Source organism: Aulonocara stuartgranti (genome assembly GCF_965226115.1).
Source record: "Aulonocara stuartgranti genome assembly, chromosome: 1".
NCBI classification, from domain to species: Eukaryota; Metazoa; Chordata; class Actinopteri; order Cichliformes; family Cichlidae; genus Aulonocara; species Aulonocara stuartgranti.
The window spans coordinates 2,112,673-2,135,666 of NC_138939.1; the positions used below are offsets into that span (position 1 = coordinate 2,112,673).

The following is a 22,994-nucleotide window of genomic DNA, read 5'->3' on the forward strand; positions in this document are numbered from 1 at the left end:
CAGCAGTGGGGAAGAAGAACGATCGTCCAAATTAGGCCGTAATTTGTTAGTCAATGAGTTTGGTCAAGTTTGGGAGTGAGGGCTCAAGGTACCGAGACAAGCACCAGTGTGCTGCAGTTTCTACTGACTCTGTTTAGCTGCTGATTTCTGTCTTTATTCTCCGTCATCCTGCTCACCGTAATCCCAAATACTTCATTCGAGGGCAGCTTGACTTTGTTTCGGTTCTTCCGAGATGTTCCACCTCTCACCTCTCGGACACAACTTGGAAGCATTTTCTCCAAACACAAAATCTTGGTGCATTTTTTTCTTCCTGGAATCTACCAGAGTAGCTTTGGATGACTGGTGGTTGAAAATAATCCTTCTTTATCTTAAACTGGGACTCGGGACAATCCCTGCGCTCCTCCTCTGTCTCAAGGAAAACATTTTAGCTCCTGCCCCATTAAGCCAACTGTCTTCTAATTGGCTGCCCCTCACAAACAGAAGGTTGAAAGGTGGGTTCATGGAGCTTCTGTCTCCGTGACGTCGTGCAGATTCCAGAGTAGAAACGACGATGTAATGACAGTAACGCTATTATCAGCTGAGTAGAACTGAGGAAACTTCTCAGATGAGAGGTGAAAGGTCATGTCAAAAGGAGTCCCTCCCATGCTTTGTTTGTGATCTCTCTTTGATGGATGCCCCTCCCTCATCCTGTTAAAAGGGGGTTCTTCCTCCCCACCTGTGAGCTGACCAATCCTTGAGGATTTGGACACAGCTGATGATTTACACTTGATGCATGCATTGGGGGCAATTTGGGACCCTGAGGGATTGACCCCCTGACCTTCCAGGTGGCACACAAACCCTTATGTGAGCCGTCACTATCATTTGACAGCTAACCCAGGTTTGGATGGCAGCATCAGCCGTAATCTCACGTGTCCACAGTCCACTCCTGGTGCTCGTGTAAATCGATACAATGCCAGGATTAACATATGAAAAGAGATCTTATGTGAGCCGTGTTGAATTTAAGGATTAATCCTTCCATGTTTATGTGTAGGCCCGCGATCAAATGGCATGAAGAACTGAGGGAGCAAAGTAAGGTATTGAATTTCCTCCGTGTTCAAAGTGAAGCTGAACTTCAAAGTAAAAGTATTATGTTGAACTTTCTATGCAGCAGAAAACATGTTTGGTGACAGCTGGACAAAACTTGACTGCTGCTCAGTTAACTCAAGTTTTTATGATCATATTTACAGATCTGCAGTGAAGCTGGCAGCAGACGTTTTCTTTAATAGATTTATAACCAAAGCACCCTCGAATGCAACGTGAGGAGTGGGCGGGGGGGCTTTATGTTTGTCTGTGTGTTCATGCGTCAGACCCCCAGCTTTTAAAAGCCAACGCTGACTGTGGTGTGAATGTGTGAACTGTTTTGTTCTTTGCCCAGGCATGTATCACACTCTGTTGACGTATGTCAGGCTTCCAGCCCCCTTACCATCACACACACACACACACACACACTCAGACGCACTAACGTTCAGTCGATCCCAGCGGAGTCATGACAAAGGTGTTTAGACGGTCACCGGGGAGCCTGTCAGAGTGGCGTCGTGAGGCCCACACAGACACCAGGTGAGCTGTGTCGCTGGGAGGTTGGAGAGTCAAGCATGGACTTTGTTTTTGTTCTGCAGCAGCTCCACACTTTGTAAAATGAATGATTTAATAGAAGGAAGAGTAGTAGTCCACTTTATATCAGAGCCAGTTTCTGTGAGTTCGTGTCTGATTTGGGCCGTACCAACTCCTGAGGGCAAAGCAGCTGCTAAATGTACTCAGCAGCTCATCTCTAAATGTGTGCGTCTGATGTTTGGTGTGGAGCAGGTGGTGCAAAGCGGGTACACCAGACCTTTTTGTTCCTCACTCTGCTGGGCCGTGCTGCCTGCAGCAGCCGGGAACAACCTCGTGAGAGGAGTGAGAGTGGACGGAAACATTACGAGTGCTTTCAAGTGGAGACGGCTTCCAACTCCCGTCCTGCACCTCCGGAGCAGGCGAAGAACAAAGCTCCTTCAAGGCTGCCACATGTGCACCTCTGGGATGCTTCCAGTCTTTCCCGGGAATACCTGATAACATGTAAACGAATCAATTTGCATGTTTCTGCGACACGGTTGCCTTCCAAGAGCCCGCTGTTAGGTCCCCGTGAGTTTTAACATCACATGATTCAGCTCTGCTTCTACAGTCTGCTGCCGGCGACGTTTACTTTGAGTAAACTAGCGAATGAATGCATGCGTGAGTCCACGGATCCACATGGATACTTGGATGCAGATTAGTGACTGTTTTTCACGAGAACGTCAGTTTGGTTTCTCTCTTGTGTTTCTGTGAGCGTGTGACCAGTTTAGTTAATCGGTCTACATCAGGATCAACTCCAGCAGGGAAACGTTCCTAAGTTGGGAAAAGCATCAGCTACTCGTAAAGGTTTTAAACAAATCTATCCACACTCAAAGGAATATTCATGGCAACATGCTGTCTTTAAGTAATCTGATAAAAAAGTAAAATAATCTTTTTTACGACCCCCTATCGAAGTCGAACGTTTTCCTTTCTTAGACGGTTTTTCATCTTTTTTCCATTTTAAAAATACATTTTTTAGCTCTATTAGAACAAAAACCTTGTTTTGCTCTCAGAAAATGGTTATAATGTATAAATATGCAGTGCAGCAGGGTTTCTTCCTCTCTGCTAATAATTGCATTGCAGCACCTCCCCAGCTGGAAATGATCCTGTATGAACAGAACTTTAGTGTCTTCCACAGCGCAGTGATTGTTTAATAGCTGCCACTGTCTGCCAGCACAAATACAGCTCAGCGCACGAGTTTCTGAGGACTCCTCAACATCCTCGCTCAAAGTTTTTTCACCGGAAGAAAGAATTGTCCCACAGTTACGTGTCAGATCCACAGCACACTCGTCCACGGGGCTAAATGTAGGCGTTCGGGGGGTTTATTAACCTGAAACCACCCGCAGGTGCCGTAATGAGCAACCTCGGCTTTCACTCGTGTCTCGGCTTTCGTGAGTGTGTGTGCATATGCTGGGGTGAAAGTGTGTGGGCTACATGACGGCTCCCCGGCGACTCTGTCTGGACATGTTTCCTCATGACTCACCCAGAACCTGCTTATTTTCACCAAACATGGGTTTTTGACGGCTGAACCGGATATTTTCAGCTGACGATCCAACTGTGGTTAAACTGAAGTCGGTCGTTCAGTGCTAAGATTAAAAAAAAAATTGCAGTAATACAAGAAAAATCATCATTAAAGTGCCTCATGATACCAGGACGCGTATTCATACGTTAGACACGTCTGTATCTGCAGTAGGGCATCGTCACGGATTTCTGTAATCATTCGATTTTGACTGTGACAGTCAGAAATATTCTAATTCTGATCATTTATTCGTACATATCCAAATATATTTTATCTCTGTATAAAAACAAAGCTGACCCTTCATCAGAGCTGTGAGCATCACAGCTGAAGCGTTTGTGTCAAAGTAACTGAGGCTAAAACAGAAACACATGAAGGAGATTTTCCTGGTCTGACTTTTTCCTACAGATAACCTTAAAAATATTCTGCAGTCGATCAAAAATGGAAGAAAACCATGAATCAGCTTCTGAACCTGATGTTGCTGAAGTTACAGAGGTTTGATTAGAGACTCAGCTAAGAGTTTTGAGTTTGGCATCATTTTAAAAAGCTTATATTTCTGCACTGAACAGCAGAAATGAGGCTTTCTTGTTGGAGGTGATTTCTGGAAAAAAAAAACAGCGGCCGATAAGCAAGCAAATAATGCAGAAAACAGATTTTTGATGGGAAACTGTTCTTGAAAAACAGTGAGAGAGAAAACAAAAACAGCCAAAGTAAGAAACACTGACGATGTTGAGCAAACGTGGTTTGGATCTTCTTTTGCTGCTCGTTCAGTCAGTTTTGGTCAGAGTGATGAAACTGCAGCATCTGAATCTGTGAGCTGTCGGCTTTCAGCCTGATGGCGTGTCCGTTCCGGTGTGTCCGTGCCGGCGTGTCCGTGCCGGCGTGTCCGTTCCGGTGTGTCCGTGCCGGTGTGTCCGTGCCGGCGTGTCCGTGCGGGTGAACGATCCACGCTCTGTGTTCACGTCTTTCTGCTCTCATTTGAGTTTTAGCTGGTGGATGGTTGTTGAAATAGTTTTGTGAGCTTTAACCTGAGATTCTGTCGTTTCTGGCAACGTTTCTATTTAAACTCTTTGTAGGATTTAATGAAGTGATGTCACGTTATTCAAGCTAAAATCGATTCTTTAGTGGACGATGTGAATAAAATGAGCGTTTGTGTTTTCACACTTTAAACACTGTGGGCTCTTTCAGATGCTTTATTTCAGGTAGGTGTGCCATAAAAAGTAAATCCAGGCCTACAAATGTCTTACAGTAAAATTCTGTTTTTATTTTGGATTTTTGGTTTGGTTTTTAACCTGTTGCCAGGGAGACCACAGACTAACGCCTTCCCACTCAACACAACGAAGCCTGCCACAGTGCCTCTAGAAGAAATTTGCCATGGAACCATTCCTCTGCAGGATTTGTTTCCACGGGGACGAAATTTAACTTTAAATCTCAAAAATTTCAGCCTCAAGCGGAAGAGTTCACGTATCTCAGGGTTTTGTTCTTGAGGAGCGATCGACACACCGATCGATGCAGCCTCACATTTATAGTGTGAAGTTTGCAGTAATGATATTTGAGATTATTTAAAAAAATACTGTGAATGATGTTTCTTTGATGCTTGCAGCTTGTTGGCATCAGCCTTTGTAAGTGTAAGTAGATGGAGGGCGTTTTGCATCCTTTCCCACCGAGCTGCTGTCACTGATGACAGACTGCCTGATTCACAGAGTGGATGTATTAAAGCCAGCAGCAGCATTACGCTGCAATATTACTGACACAGCATAAATCAGATGTAAGCACAAACGTAGCCGGAGTTGTTTCTTTTTAAAGTATAAAATAACTGTTGAACATTTTAGTTGAAGTAACTGTAAGTTTCTTATGTAGCACTTTATGCAAGCTGCCTCATTCACACGCACTGCAGTGGCTCCATCAGAGAGCAGCTCGGGTCAGTATCTCACCCAAGGACGTTTAGCATATAGACTGGAGCAGCCAGGAATCGAACCACCAACCTTGTGGCTAACAGCTGACCTGCTCTACCTGCTGAGCTACGGCGACTACCAGGAGTTTTAGCTTTTACCGTTATAAGAATGAAACTGTGAGATATTTTTCCCTGGGGATCTTTTGTGTTTTGGATCAAGCTTCTAAAAGCTTCCGCCGTGCATCGGTAATTTCCATCCCCCGTTTGATCTTCCACACGGTGAGCAGCCAGCGAGCGCGTCGTCGGTCTACGTTTGCTGCTCGCCTCTCCTCGTTTGGAGCCCGGCTGCACTCCGTGCTGTGTTTTTGCTCCAAGTGGTTAAACATGTTGTCGAAGTAGCTCCAGGTCCAAGGCCGACACGTGGTCTCTCAGACACGGCTGGGCCTGTTGTGGCGCACTGAGGAGTGTAAAAGCACGGTGTTTCTGCCACAGTGACATTTTTATATTCCATAAAACACCGCTATGATGTGACGCAGCCCTGGTGGTTGGTCAGTTGTGGCGAGGTTCTGGAGGCGAGTCTGTGAATTTGCTGGTCGAGCTTGGTTCCTCTCCTGTGGCTGTGATCTGTGGGTTGTGACTGAAGGAACAAAGACAACAGCTGGCAGCAGTGAGCTTCCTCCGAAGGGCGCCTGAGCTCACCGCATAGTTTATGGTCATCTCATTCGTTGACATCACTGCAGCCTTGTCAGCGTTCATACTGGTGCTCGAAGGCACGCTGGAGTCACCGCGGTGTTCCCCTCAACGCCAGCCTCGCCGCTCAGAAAACAACATCACATCAGCATAGAAGTATGTTGGAGTATGAAAACGTCGCATCTTCTCAAGCTGCTCCAGCATCTCGGAGAATCTCTGAGCTCCTGAGATTTCACGAAATGACAGTAAAAAGTGACTTTGGAGCGCCTCGGCGCCCCCTGGGAGGAGCTGGAGGTGGTGGCTGAGGACGGGGAGGTCTTATTCTCTCTGCTGAAAATTAACATTTACCAAAATTTACATTTTGCATCTAATAATTTATAATTCTTCTCCATAAAACTCTTATTTAGTTGTAAATGATATGTGGTAAAGTGAAAAGGTGACTCATTTGATAAATACACCTGTCATGTCGGGAATCCAGATCATCGAGACGTGCTTTTCAGCTTTAGCGCCAGCAGTGTAATACAATAAAGTGTGTTATTTGGCCAGTGGTGCTGCTCCCCCTCGACAGCACACACGCACACACGCACACACACACACACACACACACACACACACACACACACACACACACACACAGCTCTCTGAAGCTTGAGTGGGACTTTCCAGTGTGAGGGAAATTCCATAGGATGTTAAGAGGGAGCAGATTTCCAAGCTCTGGCCTTGTACTTAATAAAACACAATCCACACTGAACATTTAACAATTTCCAGCCCCACATCATATTTATTGCTTTTCAATCTGCCATTTTTCCACCGCTCCAGCACTTCTCTCTGTTTTTTCTGAGGTGACAAAAACTAGGACGTAACTCGTGCCATAAGTTTGGCTCTGTGGAGCTCCCTTACAGTGAACTTCCTCTCCTACAGCCGTGTACGAGCCATACAGCATGTCCTGCTTCCTCATCTGATCCCGAAACGCTTCATTATTAATAAGAATATCAAATACACTCAGTGTAAAACAATCTGATGTGTCTTTCAAACATACCTTTAGTCGTCTTGACTGTTGAACTGCTATTTGACGTTTTTTCTTTCCTCAGTGACCAGAAATAAACGCATCAGAAAAGCTCTTCCAACGTCACTTCCTGCAAACCTTTTCGGACTCTCAGCGGTGACCTTAAGACTGAACTCATCCTGAGTATCGTGACAAATGTTTAACCTCTTTAACTGAAAGTGAAACCTCCATCAGGTCAACCCATGTAAGGCTCAGGTTTGGGTTTCTAGGCCTTTTTTAATGAAATTTCCACGTTTGGACCACCGAATTGGAAAAGCTCCTAACAGAAAAGCTGTGGTGCCAAAGCTTTGGGATTACATTTAAAGGGTAATTCTAGTTTCTGGAGGTTTGTCTATCAGCCTGTGGCTAAAACAAAACCCAATCTTAACACTAGAGGAGTCCCCAATGACCTGGCGGATGTTCAGAGGTTAATCACCGGGGAAGTCTGAAGTAATAGAAAGGAAGACTTCCTACATTCATCATTTGTCCAGCAAAAAATCCATAAAGTATTTTTAATGAGAAGTTAACAGCTGATTTGCTAGACTACTGCTGTGTCACCCTTTGAAGCCATAATTTCCGTTTTCCTTAAATGCATCGAATGAATTAATCCATAATTTTCTTCCACTTATCCAAAGCCAGGCCGCAGTTCCAGCAGGCTCAGCAGGTTATTCCAGACCTGCTTTAAAAGCGCAGCGTTTTCCAGGTCTTCCTGGGGGATCCTGAGGCGCTCCAACCCAGATGAGATATATAATCTCCCTCTTTCCCAGGGTCCCCTCACAGTTGGGTGTAGGGATGGGTACCGGTATCCGGTCCCATGATGGCACCAGTTCTGACATAAACGGTAGTAACCAGACAGAAAAGCAGCGCACATTTCGGTGCTTTATTTCGGTGCTTTTTTTTCCTGAGCTGTGACACACTTCTAGCCAATCATTTTACGTTTCCGAGGATAGTAGGCGGGCCCAGGTACGTCCGTTCTTTTAGAGCAGAGCTACAGATTAAAAATGCCCAAGGCGAAGCGGTCAAAGTCTGGCTGTACTTCACAGCAAAAGATGCAAACTCAGCAGCAACAAGTGCTTTAAGCTGATACTGTGATACTGTCAAAGGAGGTCACACCTCAAATCCGATGAAACACCTGGCGACGCATAGCGTTTTTTTAAAAGCCGAGAAATGCGCCGTATTTGATAGCTTGCTGCGAGACCTCACACCGAGCACATCTACTGCGGGTGTGGTCCCTGTTATCGGACCCGGAGTTAGCAACATCCCCCAAAAACACGAAGAATAGAGTCCTGGCCCCTAGCCCTGCCAGTGTAGCAGAAATGATGAGGATGATGATGCAGCAGCAGCCGTTCTTCTCTGCGTGAGTAGCTTAATGTTGTTCGTGTGTAATTTACGTTGAGTAGGCTAACCACGTTATTACATTAATGCATGTAAGGTGAACTAGCAAACATCATCATAGCTACATGCGGCTGTCTTCTTGTTTGATGGCAGATGCTCCCTTCACCCTGGCCAAAAAGGCTAAAATGACCAAAGAAAAAGTGGAAAATAGTTAAACATGAGAGGTTTTGGACAAAGTTTGTGTTTTTTCCATTGTTTAAGCACTGCTTCCAGCCAAGAGTGATGCCATATATGCCCCATAGCTGCAGAAAAGGCTAACATTGTTATCTTTTTACAAAAAAACAGCTGAGCATGAGAGGTTTTTGGACCAATTTTGTGTTCTCCATTCTTTAAGCACCGTTTAAGCACCGGCACCGTTTCAAAAGTACCAGTTTGGCACCGGTATCGGATAAAACCTAAACGATACCCATCCCTAGTTGGGTGTTCCTGGAAGACCTCCAAAGGGAGGTGTCCTGATCCGATGCCTGAACAACCTCAGCTGAACTCGTGACCTATCTCTAACTGTGCTCAGTTATTGCAGCAAGTCATAAAGTCTTAGTTTGAGGTTTGATTTAGTTTATTTTCCAACACTGAACAACGTTTAGCACCAATGTGAGAAGCGCTCTTTAAACTGGTGCACAGCAACACATCTGCCAAGTCTATCCGATGAAATGAAAGACGCACGTCGCTTACAGCTGCTCAAAGCATCCTGTGCATGTGCTGAACCCTCGTTATGAAAGGAAGAGATCTTATTTCTGATTCAGGATCACCAAAGGTTTTTGCTGTCTCTGTCTTTCCTCATACATGCTCTTGATTTTCATTACATCACCTCTACCTCACTCACTGCAGTGTGGTGGGAGAGGATGAGGAAAAAATGCCATCTTTATATAACCAGAGTTGCAGCCAACTTGTGGTTGGAGGAAATGTCTTTAGGCTTGAATCATCCTGAGCTCTGCAGCCGGACGTATCCGGGCCTAGTCCCCGGGGGGCGGGGGTTGCGTTCTGGCAGCGCAGTCTCTCCTCAGGTTTGGTCAGGAACGGCTGCTGATCACTACAAATTCTTCAACTCGATCCAAGGCCATCAAAAATATTCTAAAGGGCTTCAGTATGTTGAATGAAGAGGTCGAAAGATCTCTACGTTCAGCCTAGAGCAGGACGTCATCTCCTGGTTTTCCCTTTATCTCACCCTCCTGTTATCGTTCCATATGTACGAGCTGCAGGGGCTCTACATGGTCATTCAGAAATATCATCTGGTCTGGTGAAACCCACAGAAACCACAGTCTTCATCATTTCTAACCTCGCTGTTGCACACGGAATAAAAAACCCACTGCAGCGTGCCGTGGTGCAAAGCTACGGGACTGGGTGGGACTTTTTCCCAGCACAGGTACAGGTGTGAACGTTTTCAGGGCTTCCTGTATTGTTTATGCACGGAGGAAGATGCGATTGCAAAAATCAGAAAAATATGCTGCCTGCAACATTTTCCAGTAAACACTTCCCCATCCTAAAGAGCAGCAAAGAAGTCCAAATAATCCCTCAGTTCGTCCCGGTTGAATTGGACCTTTTCATACGTGCAGCCTTGAACTCCTGTGATGGAGGATCTGACATCTAAATGCCTTTGACCTGTTAGCTTTCTGCTACAAGGCCTGTGTTGGTCCCCGTGTGAGAATAGCTCGTGTCAGTTTATCTTCAGCTGCCCGCTGCTGTGATTTGCTGCTATATAAATAAAACTGCTGCTGACCCCAGGCTTCATTTGACTGGTCCTAACTGGCTGTCCCTCCCTGAGTTTGCCTGTTTCTTCCTGTTGAAAGGGAGTTTTTTGTTCCCACTGTCACCAAGTGCCTGCTCACAGAGGGCCGTCTGATTGTTGGGGTCTTATCTGTATGACTTTATAATACAAAGCACCTGACTGTTGTTGAGATTTGATGCTGTAGAAACTGAATTGAAGTGAACTGATGATGATGATAATGGAAGGAGAGCCTCAGTGCATGCAGCGCTCACCTCCTTTTCCTCTCTTTCATTTTTAACATTCAGTAACTGCATGAAGTTTGTTAAGTTGGTGAATAGTTGTGTTCAATGATTGAGATTGCAGTTATGGACCAGAGTAATTGCGGTGACTGTAATCGAGCAGGCCTGTTTTCCAGCAGTGACGACGCATCAGGAGCTGCGTGAGGAATGAAAACCTCGGACGCTGTGCAGAGGTGCGCCGCTGCCCGTGCATTTCAACTCTGATGAAAGTCTCTGTGTTTGCTGCTCTGCTGCTGCGTTGAGTGTCTGCAACAGCGCTTGTTGGCTTATCTGGTCCTTTTAGTTCTTTCTTTTTTTCATCTTTTATTGTTCTTTGTTGGTTTTGAAGGCCTCCGGGGATCAAGTCACCTTAAAGTAATTATAGTGTCAAGTTACACGAGAGGCAGCCAGCGGTGTCCTGCAGTCAGCCAGCTCTTAGCCTTGTGTCTGGGTGTACACCCTCTGTACACAAAGCCACATATTTTTCTTCAAAACTGAGACGAGTGTGAGAAAATGACCCCGGGCTGTCGTTTTACTTATTAAAACAGTTTGGGAACTGAACTTTAAAGACGGTTGTTTGTATCTACGTCTAAATCTTGTTAGGATGCCATTCTTTACCAAGATCGGTAGTTTTAGTGTGAATCATAGACAAACAGGCCGATCACCCTCAGGCTGTGCAGGAGAATTAAGTCATTCCAGGACTGGTGCCAGCTGCAAACAGGGCTCGCTTTATTCTGGATTATTCTGGCATGAACTTCATAGCGAGATCATCAGAACTGCTCTGTCAGTTTGGGGCACAAGCTCCGCCCCTTTTTGACTAAAGGAAATGTTGGCATTAAAACTAATTTCATAAGAATTGAAGAGCTAGTTTATGCTCACAGTTCAAATGTTGACGTCAACGAGACAAAAACGGGTCCTTTCCTGACTCTCGGTCGACTCGTTGGTCCGTCTGCAGCCGTCGAGTCTGCACCGTGTTACTGAGGCCGTCCTGCAGCAGGGCAGTAAATGGCAGGCTGTGCTGCAGGCTGGATGTGCTCGCTCAGGCAGCACATACGATAAATTGGAATCGATACAGAGAAGATTAGCATGGCCCCTGCGCAAGGATGACACGCAAAATCGTGAAGCGGTTCCACATTTTGATGAATGCTCACTTTCCTCAGGTTACGGTTACAGTATCTGTTGTTTCTGTATTTTTTACTGATTCTGTACAGAGATGAACTTGTTTAAATATTTTTGGGAAACATTCATTTGGTTCAAACTAAAGTTGTGCAGTTCTTCAAAGCGCTGCACAAAGTTGTGAATCTGCTGCAGCCGATTCAGCCATTGGATGATTAGAGCTCAGATCCTCACAGCAGTCGGGTTAGGATGGGGAGTCTGGCTCCGCCCTCTTTTGTTGAAGCTAAACTCTGACCTCAAAGTTTTGAGTCATTTCATTATAATTTATCAGAATTTTCTTGTCAGTGACAGAAACATAACCCAAAATCACGGCCTTCTTTCTTCTGAATACCAGAGACGACAGCTCCGCACCGTGACCAGGTGGCTGCTCTGCCATGTTAGCATGTCAGTGTGTCTGTGACGGAGGCTAGCCCGGGTTAGCATTAGCAGAGTTGACAGAGGCTGCAGACGAAGCTCAGTGCAGTGAGGACTCCTCTGTGTTAGCTCTGCCAGTAAAACCTGAACTCCATGTCAGCAGTAACGAGTATCACAACAGCACTTATGAACTCTGCGAAGCTTGACTCTACTTCAGGCGGATTCATGCAAATATCAATAGTACTGATATCTGATCCATACTAGTTTGATAGACGAGCTTTAAAAACAGGTTTTTATGTTATATAAGGAATTATTCTGCAAAGCAACAATCAGCTGTTTAGTGGTTATTAAAGTTCAGAATCTGCAAATCGGTGATGATTTATTAAATGAATGACGGCACACTGTTCTCGCCCACATAAGCCATCTTTATAGGTTAAACCATCAGTATCAGCAATGCTGGGCCTGAATTACTTTGTTACCATAGTTTGCAGGACTGCACACACCTGCCAAGCCCACTCACAGGGGAAAAACAGTGTTTTGTGGGTCATGTGACTCTTCCACACAAAATGATCCCTATGAGCGCTGCCTGGAGAGAGATGTTCAGAGACGATGATGATGATGAGAACTTTAAAATGCATGAAGAACATAAAAATAAAGCAGCAAAGATTTTTACAAATCAGATAAAAATAAGATAACAGATGAAAAAAAGTCATCGACTGTTTCAACAAACTCAGACGTTTTAAGAATGAAGTATTTTATACTGGAATATTTCTTTCTTTCACCTCTTCTCTTTCTGTTATAGGAGTTTAATATTTTTTAAGCAGAATGTTGCATTTTGTAACTCTAACCTGACGAAAGATCAAAATGTGGAACCGCTTCACGATTTTGTGTGTCATCCTTGCGCAGGGGCCATGCTAATCTTCTCTGTATCGATTCCAATTTATCGTATGTGCTGCCTGAGCGAGCACATCCAGCCTGCAGCACAGCCTGCCATTTACTGCCCTGCTGCAGGACGGCCTCGGTAACACGGTGCAGACTCGACGGCTGCAGACGGACCAACGAGTCGACCGAGAGTCAGGAAAGGACCCGTTTTTGTCTCGTTGACGTCAACATTTGAACTGTGAGCATAAACTAGCTCTTGAATTCTTATGAACTTAGTAACAATTAAAGGGGGCGGAGCTTAAGGCCTCTTCAGGACCGGAGGCTTATCACCTCCTCAGTTATTTCAGCTACTAAAGCTGATTTCTTTCAGAGTTAAAGCTGTAAATCTATCAGGTTCTTCATCTGACTGCTCTTCATCAAGTTTCATAAGGATGAGTTTGGTAGTTTTTCTGGAAATGCTAACAGAACAGCAGATCACCTGCCTCCACCTCACTGTAGCCTCTTATTGGAGTCAATAAGGATGGATCCCAGCAGCGAGGAGGATTCACAGTTTCTTGATTTAGCATCAACAACTTCACATCAGGCCTCATTCACAGTGTACATACACAAATCTGTGTGTAAACTGTGTGTACAAACATTTCACGCACAAATCAGTGGTTCACTTAGGCTCCGCCCCTTTTTAGTTAAAAGGAAATGTTGGCATTAAAACTAATTTCATAAGAATTGAAGAGCTAGTTTATGCTCACAGTTCAAATGTTGACGTCAACGAGACAAAAACGGGTCCTTTCCTGACTCTCGGTCGACTCGTTGGTCCGTCTGCAGCCGTCGAGTCTGCACCGTGTTACCGAGGCCGTCCTGCAGCAGGGCAGTAAATGGCAGGCTGTGCTGCAGGCTGGATGTGCTCGCTCAGGCAGCACATACGATAAATTGGAATCGATACAGAGAAGATTAGCATGGCCCCTGCGCAAGGATGACACGCAAAATCGTGAAGCGGTTCCACATTTTGATGAACGCTCTCTTTCCTCAGGTTAGGGTTACAGATATCTGAGAGACGCTTTGATTTTGTTTGATTTTCGCCTTTCAGGTCGAGTCGGGTTTCAGGCTAACAAACCAAATGTATGAAGACTTCCTGCTGGATCTTGCATGGACCACGCGTCAGTATTTTCATAAAATGCTCGTGCTGGACGTTGTCGCCTACAGTCTAGTTTCTGTCCCGGCGGACGTCTGAGAGTATGCATGTTTTTTTTACTGCATAGACTTCTCATCTCAGGTTGGCTCTGCTTTATTTATTATTCTATTACTCTTTTTTTATTTGAAACTTTAACGTGTAGGTGGGTGCTGGTTTAGCTCAGTTGGATGAGCAGGCGACCCTATGCTGCGTGGCGGAGAGCTGCCGGTTCAAATCTGACCTGTGGCCCTTTGCCGCGTGCCCACTACCTTTTCCTGTCAGTTTTCACTGTTTCTGTCTAAAAAGGCCGAAAAATATATATTTAAAAGAACCAACTTTAGTGTATAGGTGATTCTTTGTGTTAACTCGAGCCACAGTTAATAATAATAATAATAGATACTTTATTGATCCCCATGGGGAAATTACTTGTTTTTTCTCTGCATTTGACCCATTCACTCAGTGAAGCAGTGGGCAGCCCACTAAGCAGGCGCCCGGGGAGCAGTGTGTAGGGACGGTACCTTGCTCAGGGGTACCTCAGGGTAGCCGTTAAGTGGATTCGAACCGCCGACCTTCCGATCATGGGGCGACCACTTTACCTACTGAGCTGTCCCTGCCCCTAGTCTGGGGGACAGCAATATTCACAACCTCCGTTATTTGAGCCTGGCTTTCTTTTTGTCTTCCTTGTTCCCGGTCATCACCATGGTGGGAACCATTTGGAAAGCTGCGTCTTTTTTGGCCTCCTCCTCTTTTCTCTTTCAGTTTCTGCACTCAGACTTTCTGACGTCAGTGGGGCAGGATTCTCTCTTACATCACTATCATCCCTTTGTCTGCTTCACCTGGAGACAAATATCCTAATATGGGAACTGTGTGCAGGTCATATTCAGACTGTGTGCAGATAACAATAATTCAGATTCTGGGATCATCAGAACTGCTCTGTCAGGGAGGGAAGGGTTAAGTCTGGGGCACAAGTTCAGGCTTCATCCTGAAGAGGAGTTAGGCTCCGCCCCTTTTTAGTTAAAAGGAAATGTTGCCATTAAAACTAATTTCATAAGAATTGAAGAGCTAATTTATGCTCACAGTTCAAATGTTGACGTCAACGAGACAAAAACGGGTCCTTTCCTGACTCTCGGTCGACTCGTTGGTCCGTCTGCAGCCGTCGAGTCTGCACCGTGTTACCGAGGCCGTCCTGCAGCAGGGCAGTAAATGGCAGGCTGTGCTGCAGGCTGGATGTGCTCGCTCAGGCAGCACATACGATAAATTGGAATCGATACAGAGAAGATTAGCATGGCCCCTGCGCAAGGATGACACGCAAAATCGTGAAGCGGTTCCACATTTTGATGAACGCTCACTTTCCTCAGGTTAGGGGTTTAAAATGCGACATTCCGCATAAAAAGTATTAAACTACTATAACAGAAAGAGGAGAGGTAAAAAAGAAATATTCCTGTAATGGCAACAATTAAAAAGGGGCGGAGCCTGCAGCACAGCCTGCCATTTACTGCCCTGCTGCAGGACGGCCTCGGTAACACGGTGCAGACTCGACGGCTGCAGACGGACCAACGAGTCGACCGAGAGTCAGGAAAGGACCCGTTTTTGTCTCGTTGACGTCAACATTTGAACTGTGAGCATAAACTAGCTCTTCAATTCTTATGAAATTAGTTTTAATGCCAACATTTCCTTTTAACTAAAAAGGGGCGGAGCCTAAGTGAACCACTGATTTGTGCGTGAAATGTTTGTACACACAGTTTACACACAGATTTGTGTATGTACACTGTGAATGAGGCCTGATGTGAAGTTGTTGATGCTAAATCAAGAAACTGTGAATCCTCCTCGCTGCTGGGATCCATCCTTATTGACTCCAATAAGAGGCTACAGTGAGGTGGAGGCAGGTGATCTGCTGTTCTGTTAGCATTTCCAGAAAAACTACCAAACTCATCCTTATGAAACTTGTCGGTTCCACATTTTGGAAGCGGTTCCACATTTTGATGAACGCTCACTTTCCTCAGGTTAGGGGTTTAAAATGCGACATTCCGCATAAAAAGTATTAAACTACTATAACAGAAAGAGGAGAGGTAAAAAAGAAATATTCCTGTAATGGCAACAATTAAAAAGGGGCGGAGCCAGCTTTCAAACTGGAGACTAAACTTAGGCATCGACTTCTGTAGCTGATCCCAGAGCAGCTGTGTGGATCTGACACTTGTTGTATGTGTGTCTGTTTGTGTCTGTCGGTCTGTCACTCAGTGTCACAGCTGCATTATGTATTCATGATGATGTCACGTTTGGTTTGTCCGACAGTGTAAATTCTCATGTGTGTGATAAACAGTAAACATGCGAATGTTACAAAGTAACAAAGTAAACTTGGGTTTGTTTAAGCTTTTGTCTGTAATAGAATTTTAAGCTGCCGATCCAGTGACAGAGCAACATAACCCGACGGCACTCGTGTCTCCAAACACGTCCAGGAAGTTCACTTTCTGTTCCAAAGCAGATGTGCTCGTTTTTTACCAAACATCAGCCTGAAGGGAAGCCACAACTCAGCACGGTGTATTTGTCTTTCTTTTGTCAGTTTGCAGCTTGTATTTTGTGTTGGGCTCAACTGATAGTCCAGAATGTGCTCAGTTAAAGTGTGTAATCGACTACTCAAAGCCTGTTTCACACACTCATTCACATGCATGGAGGGTAACGCAGGCTTAAAGAAACTTGGACGTGGATCGGCCCACCCACCCTCTGATTGGTAGACGACTCTGATTCTCACTTCCTGTTTTACTTTGGCGATCACTCTCTTTGTGCGTCTCTGGTTTTGCTTCGTTTGTGCTCTGATCATTATGTCACCTGTGTTTAATTAGCTTCAGCTCTGTGTTTAAAGTCCTCTCATGCTTTCCTTCGTCCTGTTTGTGTTTTCCTGGAATCTCGTTTTGTTTGTTGGAGTTTGTGGTTTCCTGCTTTTTTTTCCCCTCCAGCTTAATTAAAGCTCAGTTTTTGTTACCAGGCTTGGATCCAGTGTTCTGCATTTTTAATAAACAAAACAACTCGTTCCTCCAATTTCTGCTGATTCGGGTAAAATTAGATTGAAACGCTGATACTCCAGCGCTCTGCTTTACAGCGTGAAAAAACCCTGCACTGAAAATCAGCAAGTGTTACCCTCCTGACCTCTCAGCATCAGCTGTTTCTTTGTTTTTTTAAATAAAGTTGTGCACATTTTTGGTCACATGACTGTTGAAAGTTAACCCAAAGCACATGTTTTAAAATGTTGCTCCAGTGAATTATGGGAACAGCTCAAGATCCCGGGTCCAGAGCTCGCTCCTGTCACGGACATTAAATATTATATATGCAGGTGCTTGAGTTGATCCTGCCGAGCAGGTGTGGAGTCACTTTATAAGCACGGCTGTTCTGTGATGGTCACGTTTGTTACACACAGTCAAACTTTTGTTACTTAAAATGCAAGAAGCAGGACGTGTGTGTATTTATTATTATTGATCCACTTTCTTCCTGTTCTAAACAATATTTCTTCTCTTCTGTGACTTTTTTAGCTTTGCTTCCTCTGCCCCTCAGTTATTTGGTGATCATGTGATTCTGGTGAATCGTGGGGGAATCTGTTTAAAGCAGCTGCATGTTTTATTTGGTGCGATGTCCTCACGTCTGATGTTTTTCACACTCAGGTATCGGAGGGCTCGAGGAGTTCGTCTTGAAGTCGGCCACGCTGTCCACCTCACCCGCCTGTCCTCCCTTTACCCCGCTCAACTTTGAGGCCATGCCCATTGTCAGGGTTGCCATAGAGCCCAAACATCCAAGTAGGTCTTCGAAGGCGCTCTCACATGTAGTTCATGAAACTAATCTGCTGCTTTGTTAAATTCAGTGAAACCGGAACGTTCACGGAGACCTGACACTGTCTCCTTTCATTTAGTTGGACACGCGTGTGAGTCTGTCTGTCTGCGTGTGTGTGTGTGTGTGTGCGTGTGTGTGTGTGTGCGTGTGTGTGTGAGTGTGTGAGTCCCACGCACTGAATTTTGGTATCAGCCAAAAACTCAGCACAGCTGAAGTCAGTCCAGCTGTGCTGATGTATTCAGACCACGAAGCTAAGTTTCACATCATGCTAATGACTCAAATACAGCCGACGGCGTGTTTTACAAACCAGAAATATATAATTCCCCAACAGCCAATGGGAGAGTTCAGTAACACTAACTGGCCCTCTCCTTATTTGTTCTCTGCATGGAGTCAAAGCGTCCGGCTCTGCGCCTCCGTCTGCCCTCAAATGGTGATGATGAGCTTGTGCTGTGTTTCCGATGATCGTGGCGTCAGAGAGAAACCGCCGTGTTAGAGAAACCGAGTCGATCGGCTGAAACATTTCAAACTCCTATCAGTTCACAGTTCTGAGCCCAAATCTGCACCTATTTGTGTATTTGTGTCAACTGTAAACGTAATCGCACCAAACCGAACAAATCTTTATTGAGAGGCTCCACACTGCTCCAAGTCACAGCGTGCACAGCTTCCTAAATGTCAGCTGACATCGATGGTGTGATGAATGAGAGTCACATGACTTGGACTGGAATCAGATTTAAGATGAAAATTTTACGGCTTTGAATTTAACTTTAATACGGACGACTCGAGATGTCACTCGTACTTCAGTTTCTTGACCAGAGACTGGGAATCAATGGACTGTTCATACAATACATCAAGCTGACAGCAGCCAATCACGCTGCACAGGCCGAAGGGAGGAGCATTTGCTAATATTCAGATATTAAAACACTGAAGTCAGCAGAGTCTTGCCAGTTTAAACTCTTTTCTCCTGCAGCAGATGATATCAGCTGTAAATAACGCTTTCGCAGGCACAGCCAGCAGCACTCACAGAGAACAGGAAACTACGACTTCACTTTGATAATGTTTGGTTGTCTGGCAGCACAAGCAGAGCTGTGAATGAGAGGCCGGTGACGTCTGCCCACATCAATCCACACAGAAAAACTCTTTATGTGGGTGCTGCCGGACTCAGGAAGTAAAAAGATTCATACGAAAAGCCGAGCTTCACCGCTGCTCTGGTCAAATTCAATTCAATGCAACTTTATTTACACAGCGCCAAATCACAACAACAGTTGCCTCAAGGCGCTTTATACTGTAAGGTAAAGACCCTACAGTAATACAGAGAAAAGCCCAACAATCATATGACCCCCTATGAGCAGCACTTTGGCGACAGTGGGAAGGAAAAACTCCCTTTTAACAGGAAGAAACCTCCGGCAGAACCAGGCTCAGGGAGGGGCGGGGCCATCTGCTGCGATTGGTTGGGGTGAGAGAAGGAAGACGGGATAAAGACATGCTGTGGAGCAGAGACAGAGGTTAACACCAGTTAGGTCCAGTCAGGTTTGAGAGTGTGTTCCTCGTTGTGTAGACGTTCCGACCGCTCACACAGCCGAATCGATGATTGTGTTTCCACCTCGTTTGTTTGTGACAGGCGAGATGCCAAAGCTGGTGCGCGGGATGCGCTTGTTGAACCAGGCCGACCCCTGTGCCGAGGTTCTGATCCAGGAAACCGGAGAACACGTTCTGGTCACTGCTGGCGAGGTTCATCTGCAGCGCTGCCTGGACGACCTGAGAGAGCGGTCAGTGTGCGTGCGTGCATGTGTGTCTGCCTGTATGCTGATGTTAGGCATGTAAAGTGTTCATGTTCACTCGTGAACACTTGTTAAAGAAACCTGCTCTGCTTTGGCTCACTTCCTGTCCCTGCGCTGAATGTTCATGTATGAACATAGTAACAGGTCAGTGTGTGCAGCAACCTCTGTGAGCTTCAGAATGCTCTAAATACTCAGTTTATTCCATGTTTTCCTACATTTGGCTCCATATGATGTCACAGAGGGGGATATCTTTATATGGTCATCTCATACAACAGTCACCCAATCAGCCAATCAGTGATACCGTGGGTTCATTATTATTGTCTTTCTGCATGCTGCCTTTGACTGACATGATTAAGTCATTGAGGATATTTCTAATCATTTCTGTGCTGATGACATTCACTTGTGTGTCTTTTGGCTTCCATACAGTCATTTTGTTTTAAACTCAGAGTAACTGAGCTCATCCTTTAACAACATCAAATGTCTACATCAGTGATTTCTAGTGTTTCTAATGCTGGCATAATAATTACAGTTCGTCTCTGGGCTTCGACTCCCATGAAAAATCTGTTTTACGTTCCATTTAAGGAACATTTAGGAAAAGACTCATCAGAGAAAACATTTTCATGCATCTGTGTCATCGTGCTTAGATTACTATAATACCCAGTTAACTTAATTATTATGTCTAAGAATCAAAGGATGGTGCAGGTAGTGAGCAGAATAGGTCAACTTGAAGCTTTATCCAAGAGGTCACTCTGACTATAATTTATTTATCTGAGCATAAAGACAAAAAGGGAAACCAGCTCTGCTCAGGTTAACAAGGCTGGGTGCACTAATCCAGTTCCTGTGGTTCTTTGAAGCCTTGGAATAATCAGACCATCCAAACTGTTCACGCAGATTATTCTGCATGTATGTGGTCGCTGATTTATATGCACAGTAAAAAATCTGCTCAGCATCCGTGTGATTGGAGAAATTCTCCAATATGGCTGCTAACCAATCAGATTACGTTCTGATAATATCCAGAGAGCGAGGTGGCTGAAGGAGCAGTGAGTGATGGGCGAGTAGTCGCCACGATCATCATTTTTATCATAATTTAATCTAAATTCATTTAGTTTTGTTCCAATAAATCTTGTGAGATTAGCACAGAGTGGGTGTGAACTTGATTCAGAGTTGTTGGTGAGAGTCGCTGCGCACGGTTTACAAAGCGTGACGTGTGCTCTTCTCGTCTCCATGACAAACACGGGAGCTTCCTCCCTCACACCCTGATCGTCAGTGAAAGATCAAGAACAAGGAGCTTACGTCTGATTGGATCCCCCCCAAACTGGTCCCGCCTCTCTATACAACTTAATTAATTCTGATTGGATCTCGTCGCCCCGGAACATTGTCGTCTCGTTTTTATTCATCGACAAAAGTGCTGAAACATTTCATCACAGGTTTTGTGTATTCGGGGTTTGTTTGTTTGTTTGTTCAGAAAAAAAGAAAATGATCAGTCAACAAACGAAAGCTATGGTGAGACGTGGGCGGAGTTTCTGATGATAGGTCAGCATGTGTGCAGCAACCTCTGAGAAAGGCTTCAGGATGTGACGTCTAAAGCCAGCAGGGGGCGTGGTGGCTGTGTCCGTCTTATTTTAGTTGATTATTGCGGCGTCTTCTGTCTCCATGATCGACAATAACCTCCACCTAGACTGTGAGCCAAGAAATGATCACCATGAAGTAAAGTCCCACTTTTCAGAAAGTCTGACTTGGACTGCGTTGGTATTAATAACCGTGCTCCTCACGTGGCGTCTGCTGTCCCAGTATTCAATTTTTATATTTCTCCATATCTGACTTTTTCTGTCTCGGTCATATCGATCGTCTGCGTTTGTGTGCTCTCCTGCTCGCGTCTGCTGTTGCGTAGTGCAGGTTGAGCACAGTGTGTGTTCGTATACTGAGCGACTCACATCTGAGGCACAGAGCTGATCTGTTTCCAATTCCAGCCCATCATTATCTGGCTATCATTACGTATTGACTGCTGCTCCTGTCCGTCTGGACGCTGCCAGCCTCCTCAGAAGAACAGTGCGAGCTCATTGACCGGCACATAGATTATTTTCACAGGGGAAATTTGGTGTCGCTGCTGCGGCCTCACAAAATCACCCGAGAATGAGTTTAGAGATGGCGTTTCCAGAAAACCTGAACACAAGACCCGCCTGTAACATTAAACCACGGCTGTGTGGCAGGTAGTAAACACACTGGAGCCAGTTACAAGTTTAAAAAGGTGCTTTTTTCTGTGGGCAGCAACACGACCTCATTTTAACCCAAGAGTGCAAACACAAACAGAAATAATCCATCCACCGATTCCTGAACCCGGCAGGCCAGTGCCAAACTCTTCTACTTCTATTGTTTCATGGTGTCGCAAAATAAACAGTTTACAACAATATCTTTCATGGCTTGATGGTCAGTGTAGAGGCTACATTAATTTCTTAAAGTTCAATAAAGCTGAAGATCCTGTTGAGGTTTTTCAAAATAAACTGAAATGATGACAAACAGAAGGACCAGTCCAAACAAATCGAGGACCTTATTCCTAAACGAGGGGCTGCCTCTGTAGCACGGACATGGGTTGGTTATGAAACATCTGACACTGCAAATTATGCAGGAAACCGGCCCCCACCAAACCTCTGCTACCACCAACGGAAGAATCACGTGACAGTAAGGAGAGAGTTTACGGCTGAGAAGCAAAGAAGAGCCGTCAGGTGCTCCAAATAAACCTCCCACTCAAACATTAGAACGGGCGTTTCCCCGCAGCACGCCGTGTAATAAATACCCACAAAGAAAATGGCAACCATCCCAACTTATGTCTAAAAATATGTAGTTCAATCCATCGGTCAAAACACTCGACTCCAGGCACACGACGCCCAGCTGAAAACACTTCACACAAGTCGAGCTGCCCGAGATTCACAGAATTCACCGAAAATGTAAATTTTTGTGGTTTATATCGTTATAAATGTCATATGAGATTTTGGTCATATCGCACAGCCCTATCAGTTGGGGTCTGATCCGGGATCAGAGAGGACAGCAGAGATGTCACAGTGAAAACCTGCAGTGTGCAGGTGTGACTGCAACAGGCCGCACTTATTCCCCTCAGAGACTCGTGACCTCCTTTCAAACATCTTCTGCATGTCAGTGTTATAAAACCACACGAGCTGAGACTGAAGGAGTCACCTGGATGATGATGAAGCGTTTCTCCCACTGAAAACGTCCAGATGAAAAGAATCGACGTTTGGCATCTACGTACCTGGATGACTGAGCATCGAGACATTAAAACAGCCTGGATTTGCCACGTCTGTGTGATCAACAAAGAAGTGTGTCCTGTTTTTGTGTAACTTTGATGACTGTGCCGTGAAGCAGGATCATTTTAGGTACCCAGTATCCTCACCCGTAGATTTCCTGTACATCGTCTAATCGGCTTTTTGTACATCGCTGAGATTGTACGACGGGATGCTGTTTGCAGTGTGTAAAGCGTGTTTTCATCGGTTTATTTTTACTCAGTTTTTATCCGTAAGAACAGTTGCTCTGTGTTCATTAATCTCGGTTCTTGTCATGTCAGCGGGGAACAGAAATCCATCAGTTAGAGAGAACTGCCGCTCTCCGCGCACGGCTGCTCAAATGATAACACAACATCTTCGATATTTAGCAGT

The 22,994-nt window shown here is 45.1% G+C and overlaps 1 protein-coding gene across 2 annotated transcripts in view; it reads left to right on the plus strand.

Annotated features, from left to right (window-relative positions):
- Window positions 1–22,994, plus strand: part of efl1 (elongation factor like GTPase 1) — a 73,969-nt gene that overhangs the window by 33,488 nt on the left and 17,487 nt on the right. For both annotated transcript variants that reach the window (XM_082540133.1, XM_082540134.1), the window contains exons 15-16: window positions 17,383–17,514; window positions 19,167–19,314. In XM_082540133.1, coding sequence (XP_082396259.1) covers window positions 17,383–17,514; window positions 19,167–19,314 — 280 coding nt within the window. The remainder of the gene's footprint in view (window positions 1–17,382; window positions 17,515–19,166; window positions 19,315–22,994) is intronic.